The sequence below is a fragment of the Capricornis sumatraensis genome, chromosome X (genome assembly GCF_032405125.1).
Source record: "Capricornis sumatraensis isolate serow.1 chromosome X, serow.2, whole genome shotgun sequence".
In the NCBI taxonomy this organism is placed as follows: domain Eukaryota; kingdom Metazoa; phylum Chordata; class Mammalia; order Artiodactyla; family Bovidae; genus Capricornis; species Capricornis sumatraensis.
The window spans coordinates 29,090,751-29,101,723 of NC_091092.1; the positions used below are offsets into that span (position 1 = coordinate 29,090,751).

The 10,973-nt window shown below is 56.7% G+C and overlaps 1 protein-coding gene across 1 annotated transcript; it reads left to right on the plus strand.

The window, feature by feature from the left end:
* Window positions 1-3,235: 3,235 nt before the first annotated feature.
* On the plus strand, window positions 3,236-10,195 carry APLN (apelin). The gene is made up of 3 exons (XM_068962838.1): window positions 3,236-3,352; window positions 9,003-9,174; window positions 9,753-10,195. The coding sequence occupies exons 1-2, from the start codon at window positions 3,286-3,288 to the stop codon at window positions 9,167-9,169; spliced, it is 234 nt and encodes a 77-aa protein (XP_068818939.1). The 5' UTR covers window positions 3,236-3,285; the 3' UTR covers window positions 9,170-9,174; window positions 9,753-10,195.
* Window positions 10,196-10,973: the final 778 nt, after the last annotated feature.

Consider the following 10,973-nt stretch of genomic DNA (forward strand, 5'->3'; position numbering starts at 1 on the left):
CTGGCTCTAGATGAGTGATCACACCATCGTGATTATCTGGGTCATGAAGATTTTTTTTGTACAGTTCTTCTGTGTATTCTTGCCACCTCTTCTTAATATCTTCTGCTTCTGTTAGGTCCGTACCATTTCCGTCCTTTATTGAGCCCATCTTTGCATGAAATGTTCCCTTGGTATCTCTAATTTTCTTGAAGAGATCTCTAGTCTTTCCCATTCTGTTCTTTTCCTCTATTTCTTTGCACTGAACGCTGAAGAAGGCTTTCTTATCTCTTCTTGCTATTCTCTGGAACTCTGCATTCAGATGCTTATATCTTTCCTTTTCTCCTTTGTTTTTCACCTCTCTTCTTTTCATAGCTATTTGTAAGGCCTCCCCGGACAGCCATTTTGCTTTTTTGCATTTCTATTCCATGGGGATGGTCTTGATCCCTGTCTCCTGTACAATGTCACGAACCTCATTCCATAGTTCATCAGGCACTCTATCTATCAGATCTAGGTCCTTAAATCTATTTCTCACTTCCACTGTATAATCATAAGGGATTTGATTTAGGTCATACCTCAATGGTCTAGCGGTTTTCCCTACTTTCTTCAATTTAAGTCTGAATTTGGCAATAAGGAGTTCATGATCTGAGCCACAGTCAGCTCCTGGTCTTGTTTTTGTTGACTGTATAGAGCTTCTCCATCTTTGGCTGCAAAGAATAGAATCAATCTGATTTCAGTGTTGACCATCTGGTGATGTCCATGTGTAGAGTCTTCTCTTGTGCTGTTGGAAGAGGCTGTTTGCTATGACCAGTGAGTTTTCTTGGCAAAACTCTATTAGCCTTTGCCCTGCTTCATTCTGCATTCCAAGGCCAAATTTGCCTGTTACTCCAGGTGTTTCTTGACTTCCTACTTTTGCATTCCAGTCCCCTATAATGAAAAGGACATCTTTTGGGGTGTTAGTTCTAAAAGGTCTTGTAGGCCTTCATAGAACCGTTCAGCTTCTTCAGCGTTACTGGTTGGGGCATAGACTTGGATTACTGTGATATTGAATGGTTTGCCTTGGAAACAAACAGAGATCATTCTGTTGTTTTTGAGACTGCATCCAAGTACTGCAGCTCTTAACCACTTAGCAAATAGTCCATCCACACCCTGGTTAAGGAGCAATTAAATATGAACACTTCCATGAACGGACTTATGGGGGCGCTCATTCGCAAATGCCTGGGCTAGTTCCATCAGCGGTTAGAGGATCACGGTTCCTAAGAAGCATCCCGCAAGGGTTGATTTCCGACTTGCATGGGTACCTTCAGGTACATTATCTCATTTAATTCCTTAACAACCGTGAAGGGGGTAGCACGGAGATGATCATCCCCGCGAGATGCAGTAAATTTAGGTGACAACAGCAAGGCCCTGCAGCCGTTGAGGGTGAAAACTAGAGGTCTCCTGTTTCTCTTTTTGGAGGGGGAAGGCTCTTTCCAGGGGGCAGCACAAGGGGAACGATCTCATGTTGCTAATGCCCACTGCTCACCACCTGGGCCTCACGGATGAAGTAGTGAAGACACCTCTACCTCTCCTATCTCTGCCTTTTTCCTACTGGACTGGGGCCAATCTGGCGGTAGGCTATGGACAAGAACCCTATATTATCCCCTTCCCACTACCTTGATTTAGGCAATAGAAAGCATTTTGAAAAGTTCGTTTATCTATTCAAAATTATGTAGGGAGCACCAACCATGCCCCAGCCATTGTTCTAGGCCTGGGGATTCAGCTGTGAACAAAGCAGAGACCCACACTCTGGAGTTGACAATTACCGTGGACGGAGACTCCTAAAAAGTTGGGCATACACTGGATTGTCTTAACATTTCAAAAATATGTTAAATCTACAGTGGTCTCTTACATCTTCAATGTCACACACACACACCATTCAAGGTGTTTTTGTGTAAATCTGGACTTGCCCTTCAAGCAAACTGCTTGGCCGGCTGAAATGTGGAAACACCTTTCAATTTAGTCTTTTAACATGTGTTGAGTGCCACCTATGTGCAGAACCCGATATTGGGGACTTTGGAGAGAGGCAGAAGGATGAGAAGACAAGGTCCTATCTTAGGGGGTTCCCAGGACGCTGAAAGGCAGTTCCTTGTCTTGGGAGCTCCCAGGCTGTAGGAAGAGACAGTCTAGACTGGGAAGGCAAACAACTTCGGGACCCACTTTCAGAGGGGAGTCCCAAGTACATGCAAAATGAGTCCAGCCTAGGCTGTCTGGAATCGGTAAATGGTCCCTTGTGATAATGGGGAACAAGAGAGCAGATGCCCTCTCTTAGGAGCTGTCGCATGTCCCAAGGACGAGGAGGAACCCGGGCAGCCTCTTCTGGATTATCCTTTATCCTGGGAAGTCTTCTGAATAAGTGGAAGGATGCGGTGGGGACATTCCAGTTAGAGGGTGCCTCCTGGAGGGATAGGAGAAATGGGGGCACCGGGCACAATTCAAACCCAGTCGAAGACACAGAGGAGAGAGGCGGGCCAGTGCCTGAGGGTCTCGGCTAAGTCCTTACAGCTGCGGGGTGGCCATGCGGATGGACCGAGTCAGGGGTAGAGGGAGTGAGTGGGGGCAGTGCCTCGGTTCCTTGACAGCTGTTAAGGAAGCGTGGCGACAAAGGGTTAAGTGTGCCCGCCACCGCCCCAAACGCTTCCTGTGTTTGAAATCCTTCAGGTCTCCAGAACCCTCTGGCCCCCGGCCAGGCGGGCATTGTCCGGGGAGCCGCTTGTGGGCTGTCAGAGCGGCCGCGCCGCCTTTGTTGTGGGGCCACCTCGAGGTTCCCTCTCGCGCCCTGGCTGGGGCTGCCGAGTGCGTGCCGGGAGGGGGGCGGTGCGGGAGGCTCGCTCCCTCTCCCTCTTCCTGGCCCCCCCTCCAGCCCTCCCGATGACCACATGACCAAGTGGGCTCGCGGCCAAGCCACAGGCTACAAAATGCAGCCCCTGGAGTGAGCGGGGCGCATTCCCGCTGGCAGCTTGAGCCCCGGGCCGTTGGAGCCACAGCCGAGCCGCCAGCCATTTGGAACGGGCTCGCCCCCGGAGCCGCCGAGACCAGCTGGGCGGCGCTGCCCCGCGGCGGGAGAGGGAGGCTGCAGGAGACAGGAGGCGGCGGCCGGCTAGCCTGTGGCGCGGCTCGGGGCGCACGGTCTCGCGGCCCGGAGCCACGCGAGCTCCGCGCCCTGCAGCCCGCCCGAGCCGCAGCTCGCGCCTCCCTCGGCCCCCGGCCTCTCCGCCCCCCACCCCCGCCCCCTGGCCCGGGCCGCGCGGCGGCGGCCGGCGGAGCAGCATGAATCTGCGGCTCTGCGTGCAGGCGCTCCTGCTGCTCTGGCTTTGCCTGAACGCGGTGTGCGGAGGTGAGTGCGCGCCCTCCCGCTAGTCCGCGCTGCAGACCCCGCGCTCCCCGCGCTCCCCGCCCTCCGTCCCGACGCTCACTCCCTCTCCGCCTCCCGGGAGCCGCGCGCGAGCCGTACCGGAGCCGCCACGCGCCGGGCCTCCCACTGACAGGGCGCCCGGGGTCAGGGGCCCGCCGGCCGCGGACACCGCTCCCTCTGGGGCAGTGGGGGGCTCGGCTCGGCCTGGGGCCTCACTGGTCCGGAGCCTGGCCCCTCCCGGTCGCCCCTCGCAGTCTGAGGAGCTCAGGGCCGCAGGAGTGCGCCCCGGGTCCCGCGCCCCACGCCCCACGTGCTGCAGGGAATCGGGGGGAGGCGCGTCCCGCTCCCCTCGTGGATCATTGGAGGGAGCTGACCTGAGCCGGGTGGGCAGGGCTCCCGCGTGGAAAGTTAGGGGCCGCCGGCCGGTCCAGGGGCGCGGGCCACTGGGGATGATGTGCCAAGAAGCAGACGTGACACTTGTTGCATAGGCAGGAGCGCGCGGCGGGGGCGGCGGCGTGGAGCCCAGCTGTTGCTCCTTGCAGCCTGCATGTGAGCTGAGGCAGCCTACCCTGGGCCGGGCCGGGCAGGGCCGGGCCGGGCTGGTCTCCTCCCTTACCCCCAAGTCCTGTTTGGTCTGCTCTCCTGCTCCCATACGGGAAGGCTCTCCCCAAGGCCTCAGTCCCACCGCAGGGACTGAGTTCTTCGAGATCCTGGCTCCCTCCCTCCTCCCCTCCACCCCAGGCATGGTCATGCTGCGCTTCAGTCCCCCTGTCTCCAGGCACCAAACAAGGCAAGAGCGCCTGACCCGGTCGATACCTCCAGGTAGCTGGCCCCCACCTGCACCACAGCCTCACCTGGCATACTTGGCAATCATCCCCAAGCCTGGTCCCCACCCACAGCCCAGCCTCCCGGTCCAGGCTGCCTGTCTGTGCGTCAGTGTCTCCTGGGGCTGCCAGCTCCCACCTCCAGCTGCCACAGTCCTGTGATCTGGCTGTCACTGCTGCCTGACTGGCACCACAGAATAGAAAGGCCAAGACCAGGTGGACTAATGCCAGTGCCAGGGTTGGAGTTTCCGGGAGGTAGGAGCTGAGGGAGGCAGAGAGCAGGGCAGCACGTTCCCTAGAGGCAGGCTCCGGGTCCTTCTTGGTTCCGGGTCCTCCTTGGTTCCAGGCCCTCAGAACACAATGCAGTCTTGGAGGCTCTGAGGGGCCTGGTGGGGCTCCACCTCTCTCTTTGTGGGTCAGCTGCTTTCTCAGCTCTTTCTTGCCTTTGGCATTGCTCTGGCCCCAGGGAGTCCTGCCTGGCTTCTCAGGAAGGTGACTTGGTTGGCTCTGGCACCACTTGCCCTCAGCTAGCTATCCAGTGGTCTCTCTTTTCAGGGCCTGAGCCCTGGCTCAACCACCTCCTTGAGAAGAAGGGGAGCAGGCTTTTTCCTGACAAACTCCTGTCAGGCAGACAGTGGCAGAAAGTGAGCAAAAGATACAAATGAAGGACCCCGCAGGGACCTGCCCTCCGGGAGCCTGCCGCCCAGAGAACTTGGCAAGACAAGACACCCAGAGGACACCACCACTGGCAAATGGCCCCAGGTGGTGCCTTCAGGGAGAGTGGGTGCAGAGAGGGCATCCCAGAGGAAGCTGGGCCTACCTGATTGGCACACTTGGGGCTCCCCCAGAGCCTCCAGGGAGACCCTTCACTGACCGACCAGCACTCGGACCCTTTAGGTGTCCAGCTGTTGGGGTAGCACTAAGGTAAAGGCAGAGCTGGTTTCAACAGGAGGGAAGGCGCTGTCTGTTTCAGATCCTGCCATGTCCTGCTTCAGTTCGCCTTTTTTCATTAGGGTGCCTTATCTCCACAGCCTGCTTTGGGTAAATTCATTGGCCTCACGTTTTGCTTAAGCCAAGCACTGGAAACTTCCCAGCCTCCCTCTCCTTCTCTAACCCTTCCCCCAGCCTCTCTTGGAGCCAAGGAGGCCACCTCTGTGCAGGTGGCCACCACTCAGGGTCCAAGGACACAGGTCCTGCTGTTCGTGCCTCCTGTCTTAGGTCAGAAAAAGAGCTTTTCTGAAGCACCTCACCCCTGGCGCAGACTCACATGCTGTCCGCAGCCCGAGTCCCCAGAGTTCCAGGCCTGAAATCCATGCTTCCTCCACAACACTGCCCTGACTTGGGAATGCACCCCCACTAACACACACAGACTCCTCCGCTGCCTCCTGACCTGGGATACACTTTGCTCTTCTGAGTCTGCAAACTGCTGAGCCAGGGCCAAGCAGCCCTTGGTCTTTGTCTGAGCACCTCTCTCTCTCTCTGGCCCCCTCCTGCCTCTCCCCAGCCCCAGCTGAGGCCTGGCCACCGTGACAGCGTGAGGGCAGCCTCTGACCTCTCTGACTCAGGGAAGGGGTGTCTCCACTCCATCCCCTATGCCTCAGAGCTAAGCCCCCAGGTAACCTGAGTCAGTAAGGGACTAACGCAGGTGAAGCAGACGAGCAGGGCTGCCAGGGCAGGTGTCCTCAGTGGCTTGGCTGGTGTGGGAAGACGGCTCAGGACATGGGGCTGGGCAGACAGAGGAGGAGCACCTCATTCCGGAGACAGATGCAGGACCCCAGAGCAGTGGAGGGGACACAGCCACTGCCAGTTGTGTGGGCTTTTAAAGCCATCACAGGACAGGCTGGATGGCAAGAAGAAAAAAAAAATGATACTTCATTCCAAGTGAGGATGGCATGTTCCTGAAAAGTGGCACACACCTCATTGTGTGCTGGCAGGGTTGGAGTTCATGTGGTGTGAAAAGCAAGCCCTGTTTACCCCTGACTGTGGTTCACAGTGGAGATGCTGATGGCACTTCGGTCCCTGTAGGCTTGCAACTCTTGGCTGGATTGCCCTAGCCTTCCTTTAAGTAGCAGATGAGTTAGAGGAAAATATTTAAGTTCACTGGGGATGGCCCCAATTTCTACAGGGGAATTCTCTTGTGTAGCCAGGTCCTCTGCAGTGATGAGAATCAGAAGCCTCTGATTGGCCCCTTTAGACAGTACAAAGCCTGGGTTTCAGGTGTCAGCTTATCTTAGGGTGAACCAGACTCAGAATCAAAAGTACGAAACAGGTGGGTGATGGGATCACGGTGGGAGAGGAACTGCAAACTTCTGGCTATGAGGAGGACAGTGAGCCCCCCGCCTAGTGGGGGGCAAGATGCCTGAGGCTTCTGGGTGACTGCTTTCCAGGGTCTGGCTGAGAACTCAGTCAGCCTAGGTAGGTCTCTGCAGCCCTAGTGTCTAGACATCTCCCTGGCTAGAGTCTGAGCCCAGCAGCCATGCTCCTCATCCTGGCTCTGGGCCTCCCTCCCTCTTAGGGGCCTCCCCCACCAGGCCTCTCTCCCTGATTGCCACCACCACTTACAGCCCTGGGTCTGAGCATTTGCAGATGATACCCTTCTCAGCTGGGCAGCTGGGCACTGTGCCTCTCTTCTCATGCCTGCTGTTCCTGGGACCATAGCCTGTGCCATTGGTCACCCTTCAGATGCAAGAATCAAAACCTCATTAAGACCTTTATGGTCCTTAGGGTGCTTCTGTGTGCCTGGCCACAACCTCAGCACAGTCCTTTTTGCCCCGAGAGTTTCTGTGGTACTAACTGTTCGTTAGCATCATTCCTATCTTCTTGCAGGGGGCAGGGCAGCCTTGAGGGGGCTCCAAAACACAGGGCAGAAGCTGAAGCAGCTGGGGTAGGGGGCTGAGTGAAGGGGCTTCCCTCCTGTCTCTACACACGTTCCAGCTCCTTTGCAGAAGGTAGCGCCACGATGGGAGGAAGCAGCCTCCTGGCCCCTACTGCCCCAAAGCACGAAGACAATTTGTGTTTGAATTTACATTAGGTGCTGGGTTTAGGGGGCCACATTAACCCACCCCTAACCAGAAGCATGAAGAGTGGCTGGTAAACAGAGAGGTCCTAATGGGCTTGTGACTTCTGCGGGAGGGAGGGTGAAGGGCTAGAGAGTGTGCGCATGCGTGTCTGGGCCAGCGCTGGAGAGCTGCAGGCCCCAGGGGCCTGGGCAGGGAGGGCCCAAAGGACAGACCTTGCCTGCTTCTGGCCTAAGAGGAGGAGAAATGCCTGGAAATTGTGTGCAAGTGGAGGAGGAATCACAAAAGCCAACTAGCCAAGGAAGGAACTGGAGCATGGGGATGCTGGAGGCAGGGAGGAAGGAAAGGAAGAGCCGCCAGGGGTATAATGGGGGAACTGGCAGCCAAGGGGCGGTTATATGGAAACTGTGAGCTAGCGGTGGAGACTCCTGGATGGATAGAAACAGGTCTCGAGAGAGAGGGATATAGCTGGAGGCGAACCTGCTGGTGTGGGAAGAGGGAGACTGGGATTCATGATCGCTGGCCTCAGAAGCTGTATTTGCCCAGAGCAGCCCCATCCTGGGCATTGCCCAACACTCTGCTGGGCTGCCTCTCGCCCAGGACTGTCACCACTCCCCGCTCTGCTAGCCTCTGGTAGCTGGCTTGTCTGTGGCGTGCCAGCTCGCCTGCCCTGGCTGGACGTCAGCCTCCATGAGAGGTGGCCCATGGCTCTTGTCCCTCATCGCTCCCAGGAACACCCAGCACCACTTGGATTCTATTGGCCAGGCTTGCTCTGGCACCAGGAGGTTTCTACTCTGTGCACAGATGTAGAGGGGAGCCCCTAGAGCAGAAAAAAAAGCCAACTGGGATCAGAATAGAAGGAATGTGCATCAGATACAGGGTGGGGGTATGATCTGGGGATGAAAAGAGGTGTGGTAAGGGGGGCAACTCTAGCAGCCCAGCCCCCTCCTGATGCACTTGCTGCTTCAGGTGACATTCACTCATTTGTTTACTCATTCATTTGTACAATATTTATTGGCCTCTGAATCTGGTCACAACCTGAATAGAATCCAGCATAAGGCAGAGTCAGAGACTGCCCTGCCCCCTTGACACAGAGAATCAGAGACTGCCCCCCCAGCAGTCCTCCAGTCACCCACCAGGAGGCCATGGGAGCAAGAGAGCCCCAAGATGGCTAGACACTGATGAGATGCCCAGGGAGGAGGTCTGAGAGCCCTAGGACTCAAAAGTGGGTCACCTGCATATCAAAGGATGTACAATGACATCATATTCCAGATTTGCTTTAGAATACCTCTGCAAAGAAAGAAACAGGAGAACCAAAGCATATGTAACTCCATCTGGATCACTGTTGAATCTAGGTGATGGCCACGTGATGGCGGGAGTTCATTTCATTGAAATATTGTGCGTCTGAAATGTTTTCAGTGTATCAGTTGCTAGGATGCAGTGGGAGGTATACTGTCTGCCATGCCCCAGCCTCAGTACAGGCCTGATACCCCAAACTGCACCTCTTGATGACGTTCTGAACACAGAACATGTATTTGTGCCCATCAGAAACATGATAAGACTATCAAAAGGACATAAATCAGGTGTATAATTCGTAAGATGTGAGTCATGGGTTCCATTTGCCCCAGAACAGTGTAACCCTTGCAAAAAGTTCATCAGTTCATGGATTGAAAAAGAAAAACAAACTATGAGAGCACCACCTCATGGGGAATCTGCCCCTCCCCTGGGGCACCTGCCCTCTGCATCAGCTTTTGGGGATGACTGGCTTGACCGGCTTTCTTCTTCCTACAGGACCCCTGCTGCAGACATCTGACGGGAAGGAGATGGAAGAAGGCACCATCCGATACCTGGTGCAGCCCAGGGGGGCGAGGAGCGGCCCAGGGCCCTGGCAGGGAGGTCGGAGGAAGTTCCGGCGCCAGCGGCCACGCCTCTCCCACAAGGGCCCCATGCCTTTCTGAAGCAGGTACTTGAGCCTCTGGTGAGTGGGTGGCACAGAGGGGGCAGGGGAGGAAGAGTTTGGAAGCTGGGTGGCCCTGCTGCTGACTGCTGGCCAGAGACCTGCGCCAGGCAGTCTCAGCCCCACACAGAACCCTGGGGCTCACAGACAGGGGGCCGAGGCTGGAGAGGGGCTTGGCGCTCCCCCAGGACTCAGGTGCTGGCTCCCATCTGCCTGGCTGCCTAGAGTTGGGCTGGCTGGCCCAGGTGGAGTGTTCTGGAAGACTCGAGGTGGGGGGTGGGGTGCTCCAGGGTATGTGTGTGAGTGTGGATCCTCACCAGAGGCAGAAAAGGAGGCAGGGAACTTTGGGGTAGCCGCAGGCAGAAGACAGGAAGAGAGCTGCCCGGAGCTATGGGGGGAGAGGTTAGAGGTGACCTGCTGTCCTTCCCCCTGTCTCCAGGACAGGGGCACCAGCTCCGGGGCCTGAGGCTTTAGGTTCAGGCTTGCACAGAGGAGGGTGAAGGTGGTCTTCTGGCCCGCCCCGGGCGGTTCCTTTGACCTAGGACACATCAATGACTCCTCTCTGGTCATTTTTGTCTCTTTAGGACCGAAGGGGCCACCACACGCCCACCCCCTGCGATTTCTCTCTGCTCCTCCATAGATCGGCCTGCTTCTCTGGAGCCCTCACAGCCATTCGCCTCACCTGGCCCCTCTTCTAGCTGCTCACCGGCTGGCTCTCCTCCCCCACCTGCCTTCCCATCAAGGATCCATTCAGCCCCTGATTCCTGACTTGGGAGACCTCGCACTGGAATGCCAGCCTTCCCCTGCTCTAAGCCCTACCTCTTCTGTCTGATACCCTAATGCCTAACCCTTCTCTGGCCTTTCCTGCCTCAGGTATGCCATGCGGGCTGGGTGGAACCCTCCCTTCTTCAACTAGGGCATCAGCCTTCCCCTGGCTGCCAGAGGGGCACAGGGAGCCGAGCAATGAGAGACTCTAGTGAGAGGGGAGAGGGATGGGGTGTTGGCATGCAGACAGGGTGCCTTGGGGGGCATGGGAATGGGGGCTTGGCGCTCTGGTGAAGGAGGAGGTGAAGCACCAGAGAAGAGAAGAATAGCTACTGTGGTGTCTTCCTCCTCCTTGAATTTGGCCCAGTTATGGAAAGAGGTGAAGGAGAGGGGCCATGCTGTACTGGGTTGGCCAAGAAGTTCGTTTGGGCTTTCCATAAAGCTGTTATGGATACTTGGTCACTTCTCTCACCACCTTGCTGCGCTGCCTGACCATCCCTCTGCCCCTACCCCAGCTAGTTTCAGCTCCAGCTTTGGAGGGGAGGAGATGGGCCTGAGGCGGCTCTGTACCCTCCCAGGAACGAAAGCCAAGCAGGACACTTGGTTTTGCCAAGAATCACAGACTATCAGAGCCAAAAGGCAGCTTGGAGATCACTTAGCTCCGCCTCCTTATGCAAACTCCTGCAAAAAGCAGAGGCCTGGAGGGGGATGGTGACCTGCTCAGTGTCACCAGAGCCAGAATGAGGGCTCAGGTCTCCCGCTCCCACGTGAGGACGCCCTCTTCCTTCTTGATGAGGCTTTCCGAAGCCATGAAGTGCCTTTCTCCCGGGGTTGGGGCTCAGGGTGCCTAGGAAGGGAGAGGGAACTGGCTGTGAGCTGCCCCGTGGTGGGATGGAGCTGTCCCAGCCTCCCTGGCCTCGGGTCCATTCCCCAACCTGGCCTGGAAAGTTCTATGACTGGCCAGCCACTCCCATTCCTGTGACACTCGCAGACCCCAGGTATTTTCATAGCGGCAGCTCAGGCACCGAGACTCCCAGGAG

What these genes read in the sequence shown, in the direction of transcription:
- APLN (XM_068962838.1), top strand. Translation starts at nt 3,286, where the DNA reads ATGAATCTGCGGCTCTGCGTGCAGGCGCTCCTGCTGCTCTGGCTTTGC. An exon ending in CCTGAACGCGGTGTGCGGAG is followed by an intron (nt 3,353 to 9,002) that starts GTGAGTGCGCGC and finishes TTCTTCCTACAG; the next exon opens with GACCCCTGCTGCAGACATCT.